A 26869-nucleotide genomic window follows, 5' to 3' on the forward strand; every position below is an offset into this window, starting at 1 on the left:
ATCATTTTGCAATAGATGCCTCCCGCTAATTGCAGTAATAGTTATGAATATCATGTTTTCTTAAACAGTTGTAATATCTTAATAATAATTATTGGTGATTATTATTATATCCCTGGTACAAAAACCTCCTGCTGTTTTTGCACAATATCCTTGTGTATATCCCGTTCACCTTTTGTCTAAATGATTTTAATAATAAAGTTGTTATGTTTTGATACTTTATTAGACCTAGTATCATCTTTTAAATGTTCTCATGTAGCCATTGTGAGGCAGTGACAGGTATTATATGTGAGGGACGCTATGTATCCCCCAGGATGCGCATAGAAGTGTATTAAGGCCCCGGAAGTGCATTGCAGTCACTGATATAGCTGTGGTTTCAGTGCAGAATAAAATTATTAAGTATGGTCTTGGACAAGCTATTTGCTCAAGGCGGATTTAAGAAAACCTGGCATGGGCTTTTATTTTTGGAGCGAACTACAGGATGGTAGTGGTGCGGTTAGCTCCCTCCAGGCTGGGTCTTTCAAGTGGCCCATGGCCACAGATTCCACTTAAAAACCCTGCAGTAAAGGGTTGAGGGTGTCAGTCTTGGTTTGCAAACTGCAGAGCAGGTGGCTCTGCAAGATTCGACTTGTGTGAAGCAACACGGAGCCAAGCGAAGCCAAAATGCCTCAGCATGATATGGAGGGGCAGTCGCCCACGGCAACTGGTCTTGGATACGGACTGTCTAGAAGCCTCAGCTGCGATCCGGAGGATACCATTTGTTTTCCATTTGTGAGTTAGGCTGGGGTCACACTAGAGAGAAATACGGACGAGGGAGAGGCGCAAAAAAATGCATTCCACACTGACCAATGTTTCTCTATGGGGCAGCTCCTATCTGGCGTATACTTCTTGGCCGTATTTTACGGGCTGAGAAAATCGCAGGATGCTGCGTTTGTCAGCGTAATGCGCTAAAATCCGCCAATGAAAGTCTATGGGGGCGAGAAAAATACGGATGACACACGGATAATTTCTTGAGAAAAAAAATCTCATCCTCGCATTGAATACGGATCACTGTTCAGGAACTTTTCTGCGTATTACACCTGTAAAAAACGGAACGTATTTCCCTACGCTAAGTGTGACGCCGGCCTTACGTTGGACATTAAAGACACTTTGTTTTGAACTTTCTTGTGGTCACTGCCTATCTGTCGCACTGCACCAACCACGCTGCACTACACCATACATCACGTGGTCTTGCAGAATAATACGTTAAAAAGGACTCAGGCTCTAGCAAAGTTAGATGTGATGTTTGTTTAGGTAGAGTGAGTGTTTCAGAATTTAATGTCGATTTTTGCCATGATCTAAGATATCCAAACCTAAAATTTTGTAGAGATCTTTGTGCAAGGGAATATGTAATTAGGACACCTAAGACATCCAGATAACGTGTCAGTAATATGGTTACGTGCATCAGGCTTTAAGAGGATTACTTTTGCTAACAATTTGGATATTACTACATGGGGGTCCAGGCCTGTGCCAGGATATTTCTACTAATTAAATCTAGTCTCGCTTTAACAATCTGAATGAGAGCCTCGAGGGTCAGCATCCGCATTTATAACTGTGTGTTGCCTGAATTACTCTACAAATCTGCTTTTTGAAGGCAAAATCTGATATTCTAATGTTAATGCTCCAAAGTCATAATTTTTACTTGCTTATATTCATATCTGAAGCCATCTCCTATACCCACACTTAGGGTCCATTTACACTTGATGATAATACGGAATGTACTGTGGGGGACATCATACTGTGTGGCTGGGAATGTATTCTGGGGGCACCATATGGTGTGGTGGGGTATGTACTGTGAGGGACATTTTACAGGGTAATGGGGAATGTATTCTGGGGGCACCATATGGTGTGGTGGGGTATGTACTGTGAGGGACATTATACAGGGTAATGGGGAATGTATTCTGGGGGCACCATATGGTGTGGCGGGGTATGTACTGTGAGGGACATTATACAGGGTAATGGGGAATGTATTCTGGGGCACCATATGGTGTGGCGGGGTATGTACTGTGAGGGACATTATACAGGGTGATGGGGAATGTATTCTGGGGGCACCATATGGTGTGGTGGGGTATGTACTGTGAGGGACATTATACAGGGTAATGGGGAATGTATTCTGGGGGCACCATATGGTGTGGTGGGGTATGTACTGTGAGGGACATTATACAGGGTAATGGGGAATGTATTCTGGGGGCACCATATGGTGTGGTGGGGTATGTACTGTGAGGGACATTATACAGGGTAATGGGGAATGTATTCTGGGGGCACCATATGGTGTGGCGGGGTATGTACTGTGAGGGACATTATACAGGGTAATGGGGAATGTATTCTGGGGCACCATATGGTGTGGCGGGATATGTACTGTGAGGGACATTATACAGGGTAATGGGGAATGTATTCTGGGGGCACCATATGGTGTGGCGGGGTATGTACTGTGAGGGACATTATACAGGGTAATGGGGAATGTATTCTGGGGGCACCATATGGTGTGGCGGGGTATGTACTGTGAGGGACATTATACAGGGTAATGGGGAATGTATTCTGGGGGCACCATATGGTGTGGCGGGGTATGTACTGTGAGGGACATTTTACAGGGTAATGGGGAATGTATTCTGGGGGCACCATATGGTGTGGCGGGGTATGTACTGTGAGGGACATCATACAGGGTGACGAGGAATGTACTTTGAGGGAAATCATACTGTGTGGCGGAATGGACCGTGCAGACATCATACATGCGACTGTAACCTCTGCATCCACTATAGTTATGCCCCTGATGTAGGGAAAGAGTAGAAAAGTGAATGCATTTCACTAGGAGACAAGGAAAGGACGTTATTCCTGTATTGAGATATTACCTCTTAAATTATTAATATTGTGACATTACTGTGTCAGTTAATGCTGTGTTACGTCCTTGAGTATATTACCTTTGGACTTTAATATCAGTGCATGTTCCCTAAGGGGTTCATATGCTGAATGTCTTATTTCTGTACTGTGACATCACTGTGTGCACTATCACCATACTGTGACATCACCATGTGATTCAATCCTATATAGTAAAATCAATATGTGCATTATGATTGCGCAGTGCATTGAACTAGTATTCTGACATTACTGGATATGTTATCCTTGTAGTGTGGCATCACTGTATGCATGATTCCTGAGCTGTACCAGTGCTGACTGAGTTTTGAATGCACTGCCTGCACATTTTCTCATTACTAAATTCATTATTTCTGAGTTTTGATACCACTTTCTGCATAAGGCTTGTACTGTCCATGATATTAGTACTGTGACATCACAGCGGCATTATTCTTGCACTGTGACTTCACTATATGCATGATTCTTGATCTGTACTAATGTTGAGTGTATTATGCATGTATTGTGTGTGCGTTATCTCTAACCTGTAATATCATTATGTGCATCATTTCTAAATCATGACATCAATTTGTTCATTATGCTTGCACTGTCCATTATATTAATACTGTTCTTCCCTGTATTAATGATCCTTGCACCGTGGCATCACTTATACATCAGTACTATGACATCACTGTGTGCTTATAACTCTGTACTGTGACATCACTGTGTGCTTATATCTCTACTATGACATCACTGTGTGCTTATATCTCTGTACTGTGACATCACTGTATGCTTGTGCTTATAACTCTGTACTGTGACATCACTGTGTGCTTATATCTCTACTATGACATCACTGTGTGCTTATAACTGTACTGTGACATCACTGTGTGCTTATCTCTCCACTATGATACCACTATGTGCTTATAACTCTGTACTGTGACATCACTGTGTGCTTATATCTCTACTATGACATCACTGTGTGCTTATATCTCTACTGTGACATCACTGTGTGCTTATATCTCTACTATGATATCACTGTGTGCTTATATCTCTACTGTGATATCACTATGTGCTTATAACTCTGTACTGTGACATCACTGTGTGCTTATATCTGTACTGTAACATAACTGTGCTTTTAACTCTGTACTATGACATCACTGCTTATATCCCTACTATTACATCACTGTGTGCTTTTATCTGTACTACTAGATGGTAGCCCAATTCTAACGCATCCGGTATTCTAGAATATGTATGTAGTTTATTTATGAAGATTTTAGAATAATACATTGAATACACAGGATTCGGCCGGCCGCGACCAATTAGCGAAGCGTGGTTCAAATCCCGCGCCAATTCGCGGACGGACTGCGCATGTCGCTGATTGTTCACGGCCGGCCACGTAGTATATAGCAGAACCACGTAGTATATAACAGCCCACGTAGTAAATAGCACAGTCACGTAGTATATAACAGCCCACGCACTCAGTATATAACACAGGCCACGTAGTGTATAACACAGGCCACGTAGTGTATAACACAGGCCACGTAGTGTATATCACAGGCCACGTAGTGTATAACACAGGCCACGTAGTATATAACACAGCCATGTAGTATATTGCACAGCCCACGTAGTATATTGCACAGGCCACGTAGTATATTGCACAGCCCACGTAGTACATTGCACAGCCCATGTAGTACATTGCACTGCCCACGTAGTACATTGCACAGCCCATGTAGTATATTGCACAGCCCACGTAGTATATTGTACAGCCCACGTAGTATATTGCACAGCCCACACAGTATATAGCACAGCCGACGCAGTATATTGCACAGCCCACACAGTATATTGCACAGCCCACGCAGTATATAGCACAGCCCACGCAGTATATAGCACAGCCCACGCAGTATATCACACAGCCCACGTAGTATATAGCACAGCCCACGTAGTATATTGCACAGCCACGTAGTATATTGCACAGCCCACATAGTATATTGCACAGCCCCACGTAGTATATAGCACAGCACATGTAGTATACTGCACAGCCCACGTAGTATATTGCCCAGCCCACGTAGTATATTGCCCAGCCCACGTAGTTTATTGCACAGCCACGTAGTATATTGCACAGCCCACGTAGTATATTGCCCAGCCCACGTAGTATATTGCCCAGCCCACGTAGTTTATTGCACAGCCACGTAATATATAGCACAGCCATATGTAAAAAATACAAAATCTTTTATTAGTAAGCTTTTACAAAAAAATAATGCAACACACAAAAAGACTTTTATCTTTGCATCTTTTTATTCCCTGAGTGTTACAATATATGAAATGACACTAGGTGGGGCTCTTCGCATAGTACTGACCCTTTAAGCATATTATGAGTCTGCATATGAATGCAGCCTGCATATGAGTGCAGCTTATCTACGGTGCTTGTCCGATGGGACATTTTCGATCATGCGCCTGCATTGCTTTGCTCTCTCTAACATGTTTGTGTGCACTGTGCTAACATGCAATAACAATATGGGCATGATTACTTCGGGGGTAAAATACGGCAGGTACTTCTATGCCTATATGCATAATCATACTCATCTATCTTTGCATCTTGTACTCCCTCAGCATTACAGTATGTGCAATGACACTAGGTGGGGCTCTTTGTATAGTACTGATCCTGCAAGTGCATTATGAGTCTGCATATGAGTGCAGCCGGCATATGAGTGCAGCTTAGCTATGGTGTTTGTCATGTTCTCAATGGCAAGAGAACATAGCATCAGCATATATAGAAACTAGCTCTTGGAAGATGGGAACTAAGCTGACCATGAACTAAACCTAACGCACAACTAGCAGTGGCCGGGTAGCATGCCTACGTTGATTCTAGATGCCCAGCACCAGCCGGAGGACTAAATAAAGCTAGCAGAGAAAAATATTAGTCCTAGCTCACCTCTAGAGAAATACCCCGAAAGGAGACAGAGGCCCCCCACATGTATTGGCGGTGAGTTAAGATGAAATAACAAACGTAGTATGAAAATAGGTTTAGCAAATTTGAGGTCCACTTACTACATAGCAAAAGACAGAAAGGACACTTTCATGGTCAGCTGAAAACCCTATCAAAATACCATCCAGAAATTACTTTAAAACTCTGGCATTAACTCATAACACCAGAGTGGCAATTCCTGTTCACAAGAGCTTTCCAGACACAGTAACGAAACTACAGCTGTGAACTGGAACAAAAATGCAAAAACAAACATGGACAAGAGTCCAACTTATCTAGTAGTTGTCTAGGAGCAGGAACAAGCACAGAGAGGCTTCTGATAACATTGTTGACCGGCAAGCAACTAACAGAGCAGCAAGGTTATATAGCGACTCCCACATCTTGATGGGAACAGGTGAACAGAGAAGATGAAGACACCAGTTCAATTCCACCAGTAGCCACCGGGGGAGCCCAGAATCCAAATTCACAACAGTACCCCCCCCTCAAGGAGGGGGCACCGAACCCTCACCAGAACCACCAGGGCGATCAGGATGGGCCCTATGAAAGGCACGAACCAGATCAGAGGCATGAACATCAGATGCATTCACCCAAGAATTATCCTCCTGGCCGTATCCCTTCCACTTGACCAGATACTGGAGTCTCCGTCTGGAAACACGAGAGTCTAAGATTTTCTCCACAACGTACTCCAACTCACCCTCAACCAACACCGGAGCAGGAGGCTCAACGGAAGGCACAACCGGTACCTCATACCTGCGCAATAATGACCGATGAAAAACGTTATGAATAGAAAAGGATGCAGGGAGGTCCAAACGGAAGGAAACAGGGTTAAGAATCTCCAATATCTTATACGGGCCGATGAACCGAGGCTTAAACTTAGGAGAAGAGACCCTCATAGGGACAAAACGAGAAGACAACCACACCAAATCCCCAACACAAAGCCGAGGACCAACACGACGGTGGCGGTTGGCAAAAAGCTGAGTCTTCTCCTGGGACAACCTCAAATTGTCCACCACCTGCCCCCAGATCTGATGCAATCTCTCCACCACAGCATCCACTCCAGGACAATCCGAAGATTCCACCTGACCAGAGGAAAATCGAGGATGAAACCCCGAATTACAGAAAAACGGGGACACCAAAGTGGCAGAGCTGGCCCGATTATTGAGAGCGAACTCCGCCAATGGCAAAAAAGCAACCCAATCATCCTGGTCAGCAGACACAAAACACCTCAGATATGTCTCCAGGGTCTGATTAATCCGCTCGGTCTGGCCATTAGTCTGAGGATGGAAAGCGGACGAAAAAGATAAATCTATGCCCATCCTAGCACAGAATGCCCGCCAAAATCTAGACACGAATTGGGTCCCTCTGTCAGAAACGATATTCTCAGGAATACCATGCAAACGAACAACATTTTGAAAAAACAGAGGAACCAACTCGGAAGAAGAAGGCAACTTGGGCAGAGGAACCAAATGGACCATCTTAGAAAAACGGTCACACACCACCCAGATGACAGACATCTTCTGAGAAACAGGCAGATCTGAAATAAAATCCATCGAGATGTGCGTCCAAGGCCTCTTAGGAATAGGCAAGGGCAACAATAATCCACTAGCCCGAGAACAACAAGGCTTGGCCCGAGCACAAACGTCACAAGACTGCACAAAGCCTCGCACATCTCGTGACAGGGAAGGCCACCAGAAGGACCTTGCCACCAAATCCCTGGTACCAAAAATGCCAGGATGACCTGCCAACGCAGAAGAATGAACCTCAGAGATTACTCTACTGGTCCAATCATCAGGAACAAACAGTTTATCAGGTGGGCAACGATCAGGTCTATCCGCCTGAAACTCCTGCAAGGCCCGCCGCAGGTCTGGAGAAACGGCTGACAATACCACTCCATCCTTAAGGATACCTGTGGGCTCAGAGTTACCAGGCGAGTCAGGCTCAAAACTCCTAGAAAGGGCATCCGCCTTAACATTCTTAGAACCCGGTAGGTATGACACCACAAAATTAAACCGAGAGAAAAATAATGACCAGCGCGCCTGTCTAGGATTCAGGCGCCTGGCGGTCTCAAGATAAATCAAATTTTTGTGGTCAGTCAATACCACCACCTGATGTCTGGCCCCCTCAAGCCAATGGCGCCACTCCTCAAAAGCCCACTTCATGGCCAAAAGCTCCCGATTCCCAACATCATAATTCCGCTCAGCGGGCGAAAATTTACGGGAAAAGAAGGCACAAGGCCTCATCACGGAGCAGTCAGAACTTTTCTGCGACAACACTGCCCCAGCTCCGATCTCAGAAGCGTCGACCTCAACCTGAAAAGGTAGAGCAACATCAGGCTGACGCAACACAGGGCCAGAGGAAAAACGGCGCTTAAGCTCCCGAAAGGCCTCCACAGCATCAGGGGACCAATCAGCAACATCAGCACCCTTCTTAGTCAAATCGGTCAATGGCTTAGCAATATCCGAAAAACCAGCAATAAATCGACGATAAAAGTTAGCAAAGCCCAAAAATTTCTGAAGACTCTTAAGAGAAGAGGGCTGCGTCCAATCACAAATAGCTTGAACCTTGACAGGATCCATTTCAATGGAAGAGGGGGAAAAAATATATCCCAAAAAGGAAATCCTCTGTACCCCAAAAACACACTTAGAACCCTTCACACACAAAGAATTAGACCGCAAAACCTGAAAAACCCTCCTGACTTGCTGGACATGAGAGTCCCAGTCATCCGAAAAAATCAGAATATCATCCAGATACACAATCATAAATTTATCCAAATAATCGCGAAAAATATCATGCATAAAGGACTGGAAAACTGACGGAGCATTTGAAAGACCAAAAGGCATCACTAAATACTCAAAGTGGCCCTCGGGCGTATTAAATGCGGTTTTCCACTCATCCCCCTGCCTGATTCGCACCAAATTATACGCCCCACGAAGGTCAATCTTAGAGAACCACTTGGCCCCCTTTATGCGAGCAAACAAATCAGTCAGCAACGGCAATGGGTATTGATATTTAACAGTGATCTTATTCAAAAGCCGATAATCAATACATGGTCTCAAAGAGCCGTCTTTTTTTGACACAAAGAAAAAACCGGCTCCTAAGGGAGATGACGATGGACGAATATGTCCCTTTTCCAAGGACTCCTTTATATATTCTCGCATAGCAGCATGTTCAGGCACAGACAAATTAAATAAACGACCCTTTGGGTATTTACTACCCGGGATTAAATCTATGGCACAATCGCACTCTCGGTGCGGAGGTAACGAACCAAGCTTGGATTCTTCAAAGACGTCACAATAGTCAGACAGGAACTCAGGAATTTCAGAGGGAATAGATGATGAAATGGAAACCACAGGTACATCCCCATGAGTCCCCTTACATCCCCAGCTCAACACAGACATAGCTCTCCAGTCGAGGACTGGGTTGTGAGATTGCAGCCAAGGCAATCCTAGCACCAAATCATCATGTAGATTATACAACACCAGAAAGCGAATAATCTCCTGGTGATCCGGATTAATACGCATAGTTACTTGTGTCCAGTATTATGGTTTATTATTAGCCAATGGGGTGGAGTCAATCCCCTTCAGAGGAATAGAAGTCTCCAAAGGCTCTAAATCATACCCACAGCGTTTGGCAAAGGACCAATCCATAAGACTCAAAGCGGCGCCAGAGTCGACATAGGCGTCCGTGGTAATAGATGACAAAGAGCAAATCAGGGTCACAGATAGAATAAACTTAGACGGTAAGGTGCAAATGGAAACAGATTTATCAAGCTTTTTAGTGCGCTTAGAGCATGCTGATATAACATGAGTAGAATCACCACAATAGAAACACAACCCATTTTTCCGTCTAAAATTCTGCCGCTCGCTTCGGGACAGAATTCTATCACACTGCATACTCTCTGGCGACTTCTCAGTGGCCACCGCCAGATGGTGCACTGGTTTGCGCTCCCGCAAACGCCTATCGATCTGAATAGCCATTGTCATGGACTCATTCAGACCCGCAGGCACAGGGAACCCCACCATAACATCCTTAATGGCATCAGAGAGACCCTCTCTGAAAGTCGCCGCCAGGGCGCACTCATTCCACTGAGTAAGCACAGACCATTTACGGAATCTTTGGCAGTAAATTTCCGCTTCATCTTGCCCCTGAGATAGGGACATCAAAGTTTTTTCTGCCTGAAGCTCCAAATGAGGTTCGTCATAAAGTAACCCCAAGGCCAGAAAAAACGCATCCACATTGAGCAACGCAGGATCCCCTGGTGTCAATGAAAAAGCCCAGTCTTGAGGGTCGCCCCGGAGCAAGGAAATCACAATCCTGACCTGCTGTGCAGGGTCTCCGGCAGAGCGAAATTTCAAGGACAAAAATAATTTGCAATTATTTCGAAAATTCTGAAACCCAGATCTATTCCCCGAGAAAAATTCCGGCAAAGGAATTCTCGGCTCAGATACAGGTGCATGACAAACAAAGTCTTGCAAATTTTGTACCTTCGTGGCGAGATTATTCAAACCTGCAGTTACACTCTGAAGATCCATTACAAACAGGTGGACACAGAGCCATTCAAAGGAGAGAAAAAAAAAAAAAAATTTTCAGCAGACTACTTATTTCTCTCCTTACTCAGTCAAGGATTTTAACCCTTTAGGGGCCGGTCAAACTATCATGTTCTCAATGGCAAGAGAACATAGCATCAGCATATATAGAAACTAGCTCTTGGAAGATGGGAACTAAGCTGACCATGAACTAAACCTAACGCACAACTAGCAGTGGCCGGGTAGCATGCCTACGTTGATTCTAGATGCCCAGCACCAGCCGGAGGACTAAATAAAGCTAGCAGAGAAAAATATTAGTCCTAGCTCACCTCTAGAGAAATACCCCGAAAGGAGACAGAGGCCCCCCACATGTATTGGCGGTGAGTTAAGATGAAATAACAAACGTAGTATGAAAATAGGTTTAGCAAATTTGAGGTCCACTTACTACATAGCAAAAGACAGAAAGGACACTTTCATGGTCAGCTGAAAACCCTATCAAAATACCATCCAGAAATTACTTTAAAACTCTGGCATTAACTCATAACACCAGAGTGGCAATTCCTGTTCACAAGAGCTTTCCAGACACAGTAACGAAACTACAGCTGTGAACTGGAACAAAAATGCAAAAACAAACATGGACAAGAGTCCAACTTATCTAGTAGTTGTCTAGGAGCAGGAACAAGCACAGAGAGGCTTCTGATAACATTGTTGACCGGCAAGCAACTAACAGAGCAGCAAGGTTATATAGCGACTCCCACATCTTGATGGGAACAGGTGAACAGAGAAGATGAAGACACCAGTTCAATTCCACCAGTAGCCACCGGGGGAGCCCAGAATCCAAATTCACAACAGGTGTTGGTCTGATAGGACATTTATGATCATGTGCCTGCGCCGTTTTGCTCTCTCTGATATGTTTGTGTGCACTGTGTTAACATACAGTAACAACACAGGCATGACTACTTCAGGGGTAAAACATATATACTGTATTTTCTGGCGTATAAGACTACTTTTTAACCCCTGAAAATCTTCTTAAAAGTCGGGGGTTGTCTTATACGCCGGGTGCCGTCTTGTACGCCGAGTGCAGACACCAATGTGTATATGGTGGGTGGGGGCAGTGGTCCCGATGACGAAGAGGGGGTATATATATTTTTTAATATATATATATATATATATATATATATATATATATATATATATATATATATAATTTTTATACAAGTTTATTGTCAGTACACCGCTCTGGTGGATTCACAAGATGGCCGCGTCCAGTCTGCTCCATGTGCCTTCCTCACTGCTGTTTCCTAACAGGTGAATATCATTTAGCTCATTTATTCTACATAAATATTGGATCGATACGACACACAGTATGCTACCTCTCCCTGAGGAAGCCGCAACTTTTGCGGCGATACGTGTGGGTTTATTTTCCCACATCTCCTTCCCTCCTCTCTTTTCCATCGGTACACACATGGCCCTAGCCTGATCTCAACATTTGGATCCCACATGGTGTATGTATTTGATTCTTTTTTGACATGCAGGACCTTATCATACTTTGTGGTCTTTTCATTTAGCATGGCTGCATTGGGTAAAGGCTGTTTAGGCATTGATCTTTATTTGTCTGTGGGGTCCATTGTTTTCCATTGATACCTATAGGGCTATATGGTACTGTGATACTAGCAGGTCTACACTTATTTGCTCATATTGTTGTGTTGTTTTGATCTGTGAACCATGTACATATAACTAATTGTTTCTGTATACTAAGCACATTGTATATGGTTATACCACAGGCCATTATATTGTATTGTATGATCATGCTGGAGTAGTTGGGGATGTGGGTTGTCACTCTTTTCCTACATTATCATATTAGGATATGACTTGTGTACAAGATTTGTGCTGTTGCTGCACTTTTAATGTTTTTATCCGTTTATCCTATAACATCACTGTGTGCTTATATCTGTACTATAACATCACTGTATGCTTCAGGGCCGGACTGGCCATCAGGCATTTCTGGCAAATGCCAGAAGGGCCGGTGGCAGCCGTGGGCCGCTCGCCAGCGCCGACTCACCCCCCAGCGCCGCCTCATTCAACTATTCATACAGTTGAATGCAATGATGGAGGAGAGAGCGTCCGCTGTCGCTCCCTCTCCCATCATTCCCTGCTCTACCTCTGACACTGCGGGTGCGCGATGACGTCATATCATCGCGCACCTGCTGTGTGTCGGGCAGGCAGACTGCAGCTGCTGAGACCGGAGCTGGGAGCAGCGCGGGCACAAGGAGAGGCGAGGAGAGTGTGTTGTTTTTTTTTGTTTTTTTTTAAATATATCAATGAGTGATAACTGGATTGTGGGGCTATTGGGGGGGCTGTATTACATTCTATGGGGGGGATTTATTACATTCTATTTGGGCTGTGCTGCATTACATTCTATGGGGGCTGTGCTGCATTACATTCTATGGGGGCTGTGCTGCATTACATTCTATGGGGGCTGTGCTGCATTACATTCTATGGGAGCTTGCTGCATTACATTCTATGGGGGCTGTGCTGTATTACATTCTATGGGGGCTGTGCTGCATTACATTCTATGGGGGCTGTGCTGTATTACATTCTATGGGGGCTGTGCTGTATTACATTCTATGGGGGCTGTGCTGTATTACATTCTATGGGGGCTGTGCTGCATTATATTCTATGGGGGGCTGTATTACATTCTATGGGGGCTACATGTCAGGACTCTGAACATTTTTTACCTTTTGTGCATTACTGCCCTCTTCCAAGATGGCATCTTTGGTCTCATGTGCACTGTGTCTTCCTGCTATAAAACTCCACCCCAGCCTTCAGTCTGTGCTAGAGTATTCTGCCTTGCATCCAGCTCCTGACCTCTGATTACTCCCTGGCTATACACCTGCTACTGTGAACCTGTGTGGTGATCCTGCTACTCTGCACTGAGTTCCTGCTGCATACACAAGTTTCCAGTAATCCTCCTTCATCTGCTGCTCGTGTTTACTTCATCTGCATTTGCTGGACATGTAAGCTGCTGCTGCTTTGCAATAACCTGAGACTATTAACCAGGCCTCCCTGGTTGAGCTAAGATATGATTTGAACTGCCTATAAGCATATCTATCTGTGTCTGGACTAAGACAAGGATTTATTCGTGTCAAGTATCCTCAAGAATAACTGTGCTTCATAGACTTTCTGCTTGATTGCATTTTTCTCTGAAGACTGCTAAGCTGCGTTTATTATTTGCACCAAGTGTTGTGGACTTGAGTTTCTCTCTGCACCTGTTTGAATCACCGTGTGATAATATAGACTTTACCACTTATAAAACTGTGTCCTGTAGTTGTCTTGTTCCACGCAAAGAGTCTCCTGAGTTATCCCCTATAATTATTACACTACATTATATTCTATGGGGGGCTGTATTATATTCTATGGAGGGGCTACATTATGCTCTATGAGGGGGCTACCATATATTATATATGCAGGGGCTGCATTATACTATATGAGGGGGCTGCATTATATTCTCTGGGGGGGTTACATTATACTCAGGGGGCTACAACATATTCTGTGGGGTGGCTACATTATACTCTGGGGTGGCATCATTATACTATATGTGGGCTGCATTATACTGTATCGAGGACTATGGGGAATACATTATACTATATGAAGAACTATGGGGTGCATTATACTATGGGAAGTGAATTGTACTACATGGATGACAATGGCGGGGCATTATACTATATGGAGCACTATGAGGAACGCATTATACTATTTGGAGGACTGAGGAGTGTATTATACTATATGGAGGACTGTGGCAGTACATTATACTATATGGAGGACTGAGGAGTGTATTTTAATATATGGAGGACTATGGGGAGTGTATTATACTATATGGAGGACTGAGGAGTGTATTTTAATATATGGAGGACTATGAGGAGTGTATTATACTATATGGAGGACTATGGGGAGTGTATTATACTATATGGAGGACTGATTGGTGTATTATACTATATGGAGGACTGAGGAGTGTATTATACTATATGGAGGACTGAGGTGCACATTATAATATATGGAGAACTATGGGGTGTATTCTACTAAACAAGCAAAATGCTGCCTATTCATCGAGTGATTGGATTGTTTATGTGGGAACAGAAATCCTTGTTCTCAGCAGCACATCACCCGCTGTAAACTGCAGATGTGCTGCTGATAACATGATACTGTATGAGGACAGATTGATCTAATTGTGATTGTTCTGTTCCCTTCATTCTTTCTCAGTTGGTGTAAAGAGGCCGGGAAACAAGCGAACGACTTCAGTATTGTCGATCACACTCGTTTAGTGGCCTGAGATTAGCGCATGTAAATACAGCAGAAATGCTTCGCAGGGAGACCAGACAAGGATGATGACAGTTGTAGTTAGCACCTGGCTCCTGGGAATAGCGCTAACTCTACTGCTTTTCCCAGCAGCCAGAGCATTTAATTCTGGTATGTGTAATGATTTTTAGGGTTGATGTCAGCTGTGTGATGTCAGCTGCTATCAATCCCTGGTGTAAGTAATGGAGAGGTGTCTATCAGACACCCCTACTACTAGCCCAGACCTGGCGAGACCCAGCGACTCTGAAGAGCGGTGACGGTAGTAACAATACCGCTCTTCACAGTCGCCGAGCTCAGCGCAAGACCTAGAATATCTGACGAGCGGGGACGTTACTGATGTCACCGCTCTTCAGAGTCACCGGGTCTTGTGCTGCGCAGTGGAACCAAAAGTGGCTGTAGGCAAAGTTTATGGTGCATCAGAATGAGGTTCCATAGCCTTTGGTCGTCTCATCCCTTCATTATCTACGAGATCCAGTTATGTAGGTAAAGTAGCGGCTTTTCTTTGTACTGCAACTAAAAGCCATAAATAGGACTGAGCTGTAATGCTGGATACAGCTGTGATTATATGTTATATAGTCGTGTTACACTCCCCTCATTTCTTGTAACCTACAAGTGTACAAAGATATTATACAGTCACCATGTGACAAGTGGGCTTGTGTACCTTCAAATGCCAGGGCTGAATTTTAGTCCCAGTCCGGCCCTGGTATGCTTATATCTCTTATGACATCACTGTGTGCTTATATCTGTACTATAACATCACTGTGTGCTTAGATCTCTTATGACATCACTGTGTGCTTATATCTCTATTATGACATCACTGTGTGCTTATATCTGTACTATAACATCACTGTGTGCTTATATCTCTATTATGACATCACTGTGTGCTTATATCTCTTATGATGACATCACTGTGTGCTTATATCTCTATTATGACATCACTGTGTGCTTATATCTGTACTATAACATCACTGTGTGCTTATCTCTTATGACATCACTGTGTGCTTATATCTCTTATGATGACATCACTGTGTGCTTATATCTCTACTATGACCCATTAAGGTGATTTTTGAGGTTGAACAGACTTACCCTTCAGTAAGAATGTATTGAATTCACCCTGTACTTACATTTTTACAGATATCTCATATAATACAAGCCAACCATGTATTAACGCTAAGCAATCTTTTGCATATCGCATATTGTTTTCTTTAGACTGTTGGGCCCTTTTTGGTATATAATACCAACTTTGTGCATATAACTATAGAGAATTGACTAGTCACTCCCAAATAGTTCCACTTGTTGATTTAATGCCATCGTCCTTGAGATATTTTCAGAGCAATATACGGTTTACGCAGTGCTGGTCTGTCATCAAGCCCGGATTATACAAGAAGTAACGCCGCTTATCAGTCTCAATATCTCAGGCATGGGGTGAACTTGTGGTAATATCAATACTTGGGTTTTATGACTGTGGGATTAAATATGTCTGTGGGTTTATACAAATCAGTAATAACAAGTTCGGGTCACATCTTTGTGTATTGTGCGCACTATTAGGAAAGTATTTTATAAGCTGTGGCTGTGATGGGTGTTATAGTAGAGCTGCCAATATAAACAGACAATCCGGGGCTCGAAGAGAGATTGTATACAGATAAAATAAACTGCGGCCAAGATGGATATCTCTACTTGGGTTTTACTATACTATGTTAGCAAGAAGAGGAGGGAATGGAAAATATAGGGGATTTATCATATTCAAGTTCATATTTATCATAGCCGTAGATACAGGGGGTACAAAGGTAGCAGTCGCACCCATGCCCTAGTATCTGCTGGTGCCCAAACACCCCACTACCTTATAAGAAGACCAGAATTATTTTTCTTAAATCATGTATTTTTTATTAAAGCATATGACACGCCATTAACACAGTCCGATACAATTTCCAGACAAATACCGTACATTAGATACATGACCTGATAATATATTTTCATTTTACTAAACACCCTTACCACCTAACCGACCCCCTCTCCCTCCCCCCAAGCTCTTGCCCATTATCCAATACAACCATCTGACAGCATCACCTCTTGAGAAAAGATAACAAGCTTTACAAAAACACGCCTGTACATGTAGGAGTCCCCCCAGAATGAAGACCAGAATTATGATTGGCATATGCTAGCCTGGTACAGATTTTGCATTGCGGAGTACTAACTTCTTTGGGGAGAAATGCTGCTATCCTCATCTTGGCTGCCATGATGCTGGACCAGAGTCTTCTTTCAAAACCTGACTATGGCATTGTGTTAGTAATTAGCTTTGGTTATTTTCAACATCATTGGACCCCCAAAACTACTTATGTTAACTTCACTTGTAAAATGCTGTAACTTAAACCTATGAGTAACCAGATTGGAGGCAATTCCCCTTTAAAGGGAGGGTGCCGTGATTTTAGTTTTTGTATTAATAATTATTGATTATACAATCAATTTTTAATACAAAAGTAAATGTACCTCTTTCATACTTTTTTATTTATTCACTTTTACATTCACCACTGGAGGCCGCCATTTTCATTAGTGTGGGTGTAAGTGTCTGGGCACGACACTTGCACACCTCACTTACGGCAGCCATGGACATAGGAGCCAACGGTCGGGCTCCGACCCCATCTCCTGCCTCTCAGCTGTGACTTGGCCACGCCCACTGAGCTGCCGCGTCACAGCTGTGAGAGGAGATCGCGGCCATTTTGTTTATTTCCCTCTGCCATCGCACACACAGCTCAGTGCGTGCGATGGCAGAAGCTGCTGCTGGGAGAAGCTGCTGCCAAGGGTCCAGGGTAAGTATCTGCAGCGAGGAGCTGTGATTGCAGCCTGTACTTAGTATTACATTACAGGCTGCAATCACTGCCGACCTGTTCAGAGCAGATCAGGGAGATCGTGGCACTGCTCTGCCCTGAACATGACTCAGCACTTCCTGGTAGAGGAAAGAAGGTAAGTACAGGGTTTTTATTTTCTTATGCATCTACCACTGCTACCAGCCCCTATATACCACCTAGCACTGCCTGCCTGCCTCTGTATACCACTGCCTGCCTCTGTATACCACTGCCTGCCTCTGTATACCACTGCCTGCCTCTGTATACCACTGCTACCTGCCTGCATGCCTCTGTATACCACTGTCTGCCTGCCTCTGTATACCACTGCCTGCCTCTGTATACCACTGTCTGCCTGCCTCTGTATACCACTGCTACCTGCCTGCCTGCCTCTGTATACCACTGCCTGCCTCTGTATACCACTGTCTGCCTGCCTCTGTATACCACTGTCTGCCTGCCTCTGTATACCACTGTCTGCCTGCCTCTGTATACCACTGTCTGCCTGCCTCTGTATACCACTGTCTGCCTGCCTCTGTATACCACTGCCTGCCTCTGTATACCACTGCCTGCCTGCCTCTGTATACCACTGCCTGCCTCTGTATACCACTCTCTGCCTGCCTCTGTATACCACTCTCTGCCTGCCTCTGTATACCACTCTCTGCCTGCCTCTGTATACCACTCTCTGCCTGCCTCTGTATACCACTCCCTGCCTGCCTCTGAATACCACTCTCTGCCTGCCTGCCTCTGTATACCACTGCCTGCCTGCCTCTGTATACCACTGCCTGCCTGCCTCTGTATACCACTGCCTGCCTGCCTCTGTATACCACTGCCTGCCTGCCTCTGTATACCACTGCCTGCCTCTGTATACCACTGCCTGCCTCTGTATACCACTGCCTGCCTGCCTCTGTATACCACTGCCTGCCTGCCTCTGTATACCACTATCTGCCTCTATATACCACTGCTACCTGCCTCTATATACACCTACCACTGCTACCTCTGTCCTGGGTAGCTAATCCTGTCCCGTGTACTGTGTCCTCAGCAGTCAGTATCACACATGACAGGATTAGATACACGGCTCAGCAGTCGGTATCACACAGGACAGGATTAGATACACGGCTCAGCAGTCGGTATCACACAGGACAGGATTAGATACACGGCTCAGTAGTCGGTATCACAGGACAGGATTAGATACACGGCTCAGTAGTCGGTATCACACAGGACAGGATTAGATACACGGCTCAGCAGTCGGTATCACAGGACAGGATTAGATACACGGCTCAGCAGTCGGTATCACAGGACAGGATTAGATACACGGCTCAGCTGTCGGTATCACACAGGACAGGATTAGATACACGGCTCAGCTGTCGGTATCACACAGGACAGGATTAGATACACGGCTCAGCTGTCTGTATCACACAGGCCAGGATTAGATACACGGCTCAGCAGTCAGTATCTAATCCTCTCCTATGCACTCCTCTCCCCCCTGCGTGTCTTTCCTCAATGTGGTTTATTATTTTTGTTGTGGGAGATGAGGGAGTCGAGGATTATGCGTTCGGTATGGTTTAAAAAAGATTAATAAAGGACTTTATTCTGGCCGAGTCTTTATTTACAATACAACTATAGGATTAGTAATGGATGGGTGCCTTATAGACGCCTCTCCATTACTAAGCCGTGGGCTTGATGTCACCGGACAATATGGAGGTGACATTAACCCCACAAATATGAACCCCACTTGCTACCGCTACAGGGTAAGTGGAAATTGCCAGGCAAAGCGCCAGAAAAGGCACATGTAAAAGGCGGCTGAGAGCTGATGTTTTTAGCCTGGGGGGGGAGGGGGACAGTATCCATGGCCCCTTCCTAGGCTATTAATGTCAGCCCGCAGCTGTCTGCATAATATTTGATGGTTATTAATTATAGGGGGCCCCACGTCTTTTTTTGGGGGGTGTCCCCCATTTTAATAGCCAGTAAAGGCTATAAGTATACAGTTGCGAGCATGTGAGTGTGAGCACACCCTCCCACCCACAGACCAGTACACTGCTGTCCTGAAATACTGTGCTCCTGTCACCCTGCTCCTTCCACCATACGTCTCTCACCTCCCTAGAGCAGCACAATACCATATGGATCGCGTATAATGCCGATATATATATATATATATATATATATATATATATATATATATATATATATATATATCACATATACTCCCATAAAGACCACACATTATGCCGGGATATTATAATATATATATATAATAATATAATATCACACATTATGCCGCCAAGTATTGTGTGATCTATGTGACGGTATTATATGTGATCTATATGGCAATATTATGTTTGCTCAGTGTTGTGGAATGATGTAAAAACTATATGACGGTGGTATATGAGAACTATATTGTGGGATTATGTGTGATCTATGTGGAAGTACTAGGTGAGAATTATATGGCGGTATTATGTGTGATCTATATGGTGGTATGTGAGAACTGTATGACAGTATTGTGTGATCTATTTGATAGTATTGTGTGTGATGTATATGGCGGTATTATGTGTGATCTATATAGCGGTATTATGTGAGAACACTATGGCAGTATTATCTTCAGAAAGCGGACCCATTCTATGGTGGTTCTGGCTGAGCACCTGCACGCGGGTCTGGGGTAATAGAGGGGGCAGCATGACCTCCAGTTAGGTGCAGTCAGGGCTGGTGGGGCAGCTGAAGAGAGGGGTCTCATTTTTATCGTTACTATATGGCTAAATTTCCTTCCCAGCGTCACCCCGTACTTCGCCTGACGTCTCACTTTCACACATCGCCAGGACAGGATGGAGAAGACAGGATCTGAGGAGGGGATTGGGGTCTTTGCATGCAAAGTCTGGATCAGAACAGGCCATCAATCCACAGAAATGTTTCCTGGATTTCTGTGGAGCAGACGGCCCATCCATGTGTATAAAAGACAGCGTTCTATGTACAATCCCTGGCTGCTCTGCGCACTGAACATGGTGCCCCCTCCATAGACCAGCACACTGCTCTCCTGAAATACTCTGTGCTGCTGTCACCCTGCTCCCTCCACCACATATCTCCCAGAATCCTTGCTGCCTGCCATCCTCGGTGACTGTCTACTTGTCAGTACAAGGCTGCCGTCACACATTCAGTATTTGGTCAGTATTTTACCTCAGTATTTGTAAGCCAAAACCAGGAGTGGGTGATAACTGCAGAAGTGGTGCATATGTTTCTATTATACTTTTCCTCTATTTGTTCCACTCCTGGTTTTGGCTTACAAATACTGATGTAAAATACTGACCAAATACTGATAGTGTGACGGCAGCCTTACTCTGCAGTCACCAACAAAATGGCTGCTCACTGGGTTCCTGAATATCATCCTCTTATCCCTTAGCAGACACCCAGAAGGGGAGGAGAGGAGACATCACACAAATGTCAGCAGACTCCGCCCATAATTACTGCAGTGCAGTAATGTGAGCTAGTTGTACACTAGGTTTTTCTGAAATTTCAGCAGCTGCTCCCCCTAGTGTTTAAAAGTGGAAATTCCAAAACTTTTCAAATTATTTTTCATATTTTACTAAATTATAAACAAATGAAAATATTTTTTAAGAAAATTTAAACATTAATTCTTTACATTTTTACAATTGCTGTAAAATTTTTTTTTTTTTATGGCACCTTCCCTTTAAGTTACCAAATGACTATTCTGATCCTTTAATTTTCAGTTGTCTCTGAGCTAGTGCATAGTGACTAGCTGCTTTGATGTCTCCCATAAACACTACACACAGAAATTAGGCACTCCTGTTCTCCTGTCGCTAGGTAGCACACGTTCAGAAGCGGCGGCATGGAGGTAATTATTCAGCAGTACTGAGCGGTGTAGCTATGAATCCACCACTTAGGCGAAACAAATACTTGAAAGCAGAGGCACTATCTGTGTGTCTTTCTGCTTCACACTCTGTGTCTTTTTCCTCCTCCCCTCTCCATAGACTTCAATAGGCAGCTGTAATCTGACCCTTTATTGAGCTACAATTACAGTGGGGAAAAAAATATTTAGTCAGCCACCAATTGTGCAAGTTCTCCCACTTAAAAAGATGAGAGAGGCCTGTAATTGACATCATAGGTAGGCCACAACCATGAGAGTCAAAATGAGAAAACAAATCCAGAAAATCACCTTGTCTGATTTGGCAAGATTTATTTTGCAAATTATGGTGGAAAACAAGTATTTGGACACCTAAAAACATGAAAAAAAAAAGATTTCTGGCTCTCACAGACCTGTAACTTCTTTTTTAAGAGGCTCCTCTGTCCTCCACTCATTACCTGTAGTAATGGCACCTGTTTGCTAACGGTATAAAAGACACCTGTCCACAACCTCAAACAGTCACACTCCAAACTCCACTATGGTGGAGACCAAAGAGCTGTCGAAGGACACCAGGAACAAAATTGTAGCCTTGCACAAGGCTGGGAAGACTGAATCTGCAATAGGCAAGCAGCTTGGTGTGCTGAAATGAACCGTGGGAGCAATAATAAGAAAATGGAAGACATACAAGACCACTGACAATCTCCCTCGATCTGGGGCTCCACGCAAGATCTCACCCCGTGGGGTCAAAATGATCACAAGAACGGTGAGCAAAAATCCCACAACGGGGGGACCTAGTGAATGACCTGAATAGAGCTGGGACCAATGTAAGGAGGTTGCTTTCCCTGCTCCTTACCTGGAACCACTTAGTCAGACAGCTGGGATGTCGGGGGGAAGACTTTCTGCCCTGGACAGAAGGGACCATGTGACTGCTGGGGGCAGGGAGGAAGAGAGGGGACAGCACGCCAGACAGAGAGCAGGCTGCAGCGCCACGCTCCCCGAAAGAGAGTGCTCCCCGTGAGGGCACTGAGGCTGAGATACCAGCCGTAGTGGCGGCTGGATGTGAGAGTGTGGACTTGGAAGCCTCTGTAATCAGAGAAGACGTATCCCCTGACAGTGACCTGAGCGCGCAGCCCCGGTGACCGCAGTGACAAGCCAGGACCCCTGAGTGTGACAAGTAAACTGCTCAGTGTGTGTGTAGCATTGCTACTGCAGAAAGCCTGCCAGCCTGATATACAGAGACTTGCAGCAGAGAGGCTGTGTTACTTCCTGCTTTCAGCTTCACTGGAAGGAAAGACTGCAAAAGACTTAACCCCGGAGTCTCCAATTCCCAGGAGACAGAGTAGAGACTTCAGGATCTCAAGCGCTGCTGGTGACTGTACCCACGTTGCAATTAGGACCCTCCAGTCAGGACCTCCCTGGACTGATAAGTTACAAGAACACTCGTTAACCCTTTTGATTCTGCTTAACTGTTTACTGTTTGATTTATCTCGATTAACCCCCTGTTTACTCTCTGCGAGGAGAATCTTACTCCTGTTAATAAATTCCCCTCAACAGTTGGTCTGTCTGTTCCGTGGTGACATACTCAACCCTGCACTCTATTACACTTGGCGTAGTCGGCAGGATGTCACATGGTAGCGCGGAAAGGGCAGACCAAGCAGTTGGGGGAGGCCCCAGGTCCAGGAGCCATGTTAGTTGACCTGCCAAAATTCCCGGGGAGCGATGTCATATTGTGGAGTTGGACGGAGCGCATCCGAGGGATGATGCGGATGCATCCTATGATGCCGGCTCTGCAGGTGGAAATAGCTGTGATGGCCCTAGAGGGGGATGCACGGGACTCTGTTATGCTCAGACCCCCTCAGGCGAGAGATACCCTGGACAAAGTATTACGTATACTTAAGGAGACGCATGGGGACCCCACTGACGTAGGGGAGCTGCGCATGCGACTGTTTCACCGGGTACAAAGAGAGGGGGAGACTGTAACGCAATATATGAATGCACTGCAGGAGCTTCATGCTGCCATCATACGGAAGGACGGCGTAGGTGTGGGGGCAGTTGACGTTGTGCTGTGAGACCAACTGGTGACAGGCTTGCGAGATGTGTTGATGAAACAGGCCCTGCGAGAGCGCATGCGCAAAAAAGCCAGATATGACTTTCTCTGAGGTCGGGAGTGAGGCACGCACGCGCGAGCAAGAGCAGGGGGTGGTAGTGCCAGTGGGGAAGGTATGGAGCGGGGAGGTAACCGCCCCTCAATGGGTAGAAGACTTGAAGAAGGAGGTTAAGTGGGTCCGTGAGGAAGTGGCTGAATATAAGAAGACCCCTGCTGCAGAGTACAGCCCTCCGGTGCGAGAAAGAGAGACCGCCTCCCAAAGTGAGACTAGTGCCGCTCGGCGAAGAAGACTGCCTACATGGTACCATTGCGGAGCACCCAGTCAGAATGAAGAGGAGATGACATGGACCCGGGATTCCCGGTTGAAGATAAGAAGAATCTGGGAAGAGATTGAGAGTCTGGGGAGAGCCCTTACTGCAGTTTTGGGGATCAGCGGCATATCCCGAGGTAACGTGTTAAAGCAGCCAGAGGGAGGTAGAGGAGAGGTGCGCAACATGAAGAAGGCTTCAGTGGCGGCTCCAAAGTGTAACTCCGTAACCTGGAGTGAAGAGCAACCGCAGATGAGAGATGTCTCTTGCCGAGATCGACGATCCGGACGAAAGTGCCCTCCAGAGAGACGCAGACGTGAGTGCTGGGCGTGCAGAAGGGTGGGACACCTGTCCAGAGATTGCATACCGCCAGGGCAATGAAGGAGTAGCTTCATAAGAAGCATACGATGGTCCTGGAGAGGCCTAGCCAGTCTCCAGATCTCAACCCCATAGAAAACCTTTGGAGGAAGTCCGTGTTGCCCAGCAACAGGCTCAAAACATCACTGCTCTAGAGGAGATCTGCATGGAAGAATGGGCCAACATACCACCAACAGTGTGTGCCAACCTTGTGAAGACTTACAGAAAACGTTTGACCACTGTCATTGCCAACAAAAGATATATAACAATATATTGAGATGACCTTTTGTTAATGACCAAATACTTATTTTCCACCATAATTTGCAAAATAAATCTTACCAAATCAGACAAGGTGATTTTTTGGATATGTTTTCTCAGTTTGACTCTCATAGTTATAGTCTACCTATGACGTCAATTACAGGCCTCCCTCATCTCTTTAAGTGGGAGAACTTGCACAATTGGTGGCTGACTAAATACTTTTTTTTCCCCACTGTATGTCTTGCTTTAACCAAGACAATATTTTAGCAGTTTGGCAGAGCGATTGAGGAGTTCAGGAGGCAGGTGGAGAAGTTGCTAAAAAGAGGATGAGAAATAAGCAGATTTTTCTAAAAAAAGATATTTTGCAAATGTCATTATATTTGCTTGTACTACTGATTTATGCAAAGCTTGTTGAAGCAACAGTGACCACATTAAAAGGGCTGCCCACTTTGAACAATTTTTTGGAAGGGTCCTGTGACAAAAATCTGATCACAAAGTATTTCCCTTTCTGGGACCCCTAGTGATCAGCTGTCATCTGCAGCAAAACTTTGAAGTAAATGAAGCATTATGCAGTCCCCATACACATCAATGGGTTATGTGTATAATACAGGACAGGACCTCCAGGAGAAGGCATGATCTGTGTAAATGCTTTACACTAAGACCAAGACATGTAGCTCCTGAACGAACAGATGACCCTCTTCCATTAACTCCGAATTCCCTAAAGGGGAAAATAATGAAAAGACATTTTCTAAAGTTGATACCCCCCTTTAATGTGTATAGAAGAAACAAGTTCATTTAAATACAATTATAAGTGATGTATGCAATAAATCAGAAGATCATGAGCACCCATGTATACCCACATAGACAAAATGTAGTGCTGCGTACCTCTCCCCTAGTACATTTTACTAACATATGGCAAGGCATACACAAAACCTCTCATCTCCTCCTAATTTGCAGACTGAAATCAATAGACTACTTATCTCCTAGTAGTTATTAGGATGTTTTTTTCTTACCTTACATTTGGACGTCCTTTCTGATTTGACTTTCTCCTTTTATTTATTCTTTTCAGTATGACTTTCTCCTTATTCCCACCAGGATTTGGAAGAGTCGTTTGATTATTGATCCATTGGATTGTAGAACTCGTCCCCTCACGAAGTGATACATTGGTTTGAGAAATCAATAGATCATTTTCGATTGTAACACCTGAGTCCCTTTTAGCCAGTTGTGCCAGGGACCAGAGGCATGAATTTCCAGCCAAACATAGGAGAAAGGTCATAGTGACAGAAGTCATGGTGCGATTTCATACAGAGAGAGGTTTAGATTTGAGATGATAGCTAAGGAGAACTTACAGAGTTAGCTTGTCAAGGTTGCAGAGAAATATTGAAGTGAATAACCAAGATACAAGAGATCGCACAGCAGCATTGATGCAAGCAAGAACAGATTTGAATTAGTTGGAGAGAATAGGCTGAGACCTGGTGGAAAAAGGAACTAGCAAGGGTTAATACTCAAGGATTAGGGCACGGAAAAGGCAGAACTTGTAGAATGCAATGTCTTGAGTTAATGCTGAAAGATGCAAAGAAGATGACAAAGGCAACTTACAGAAGAATGGAATGTGAAGAGTTAATACTCAAGTAAAGGTTAATGAAGAAAGAACTTTCAAAAGAATGGACAGTCAAGACTTAATATGGATAGAAGGATAAATTATGGACTAAAAAAAGGATTTAAGAGAGGCAAGAAAAAGACAAGAGTAACAAAAGTTAAAATTCAGGAAAAGTAAAGAAGACATTAAGAAAATTTTCCAAAAGTAAAACTAAGAAGACAAAAAAACCCTCCTAAAATTAAGGACTACCAAGAGTTAATAGTCAAGCGTAAGAGGAAGACATAAAAGGAAGAGAATTTATGTGTACTAGCCAGAGGAAGACAGAAAGAACCTGCAGAAAAATGAACCGACAGGAGTTAATACTTGAGAGAAGAATGAAGACATGAGAGGCTGAAAATCAAAGGACAACGAAGACAAGAGGAACTCAGAGAATGTCTAGAAGAAGGAAGACCAGAGGAAGACAAAAGTAGTACAAAGATAAAGACAAGAGGAAGACAGAGATCTTCTAGAAGGATGACGACAAGAATACGGGGAACTTGTACGAGAATAAAGATAAGAAAAAGACAATGTCTAGGATGAAGTCAAGAGGAAGACAGAGAACTTGTAGCAGGAGGAAGACAAAATAAAGACAGAGAACATCTCTGAAGGCAAGAGGAAGACCAAGAACTTGAAGAATGAGGGAGGTAAGAGGAAGACAAAGAACTTTTAGAACAATGAAGACAGAAAATGTCAAGAAGGATGAAGACAATAGTACAACACAGAACTTGACAGATGAAGACAAGAAAAAGACAGAGGACTTGT

The 26869-nt window shown here is 44.4% G+C and overlaps 1 protein-coding gene across 2 annotated transcripts in view; it reads right to left on the reverse strand.

The window, feature by feature from the left end:
• LTBP4 (latent transforming growth factor beta binding protein 4) overlaps positions 1 to 26147 on the reverse strand; it is a 273052-nt gene extending 246905 nt beyond the window's left edge. Inside the window, exon 1 of one of the 2 annotated variants that reach the window (XM_077285558.1) lies at positions 25482 to 26147. In XM_077285558.1, coding sequence (XP_077141673.1) covers positions 25482 to 25759 — 278 coding nt within the window. In that variant the 5' untranslated portion in view covers positions 25760 to 26147. The remainder of the gene's footprint in view (positions 1 to 25481) is intronic. The other variant, XM_077285559.1, reaches the window with a different exon arrangement.
• Between the last annotated feature and the right edge of the window lie 722 nt (positions 26148 to 26869).

The sequence above is a fragment of the Ranitomeya variabilis genome, chromosome 2 (assembly GCF_051348905.1).
Source record: "Ranitomeya variabilis isolate aRanVar5 chromosome 2, aRanVar5.hap1, whole genome shotgun sequence".
In the NCBI taxonomy this organism is placed as follows: Eukaryota; Metazoa; Chordata; class Amphibia; order Anura; family Dendrobatidae; genus Ranitomeya; species Ranitomeya variabilis.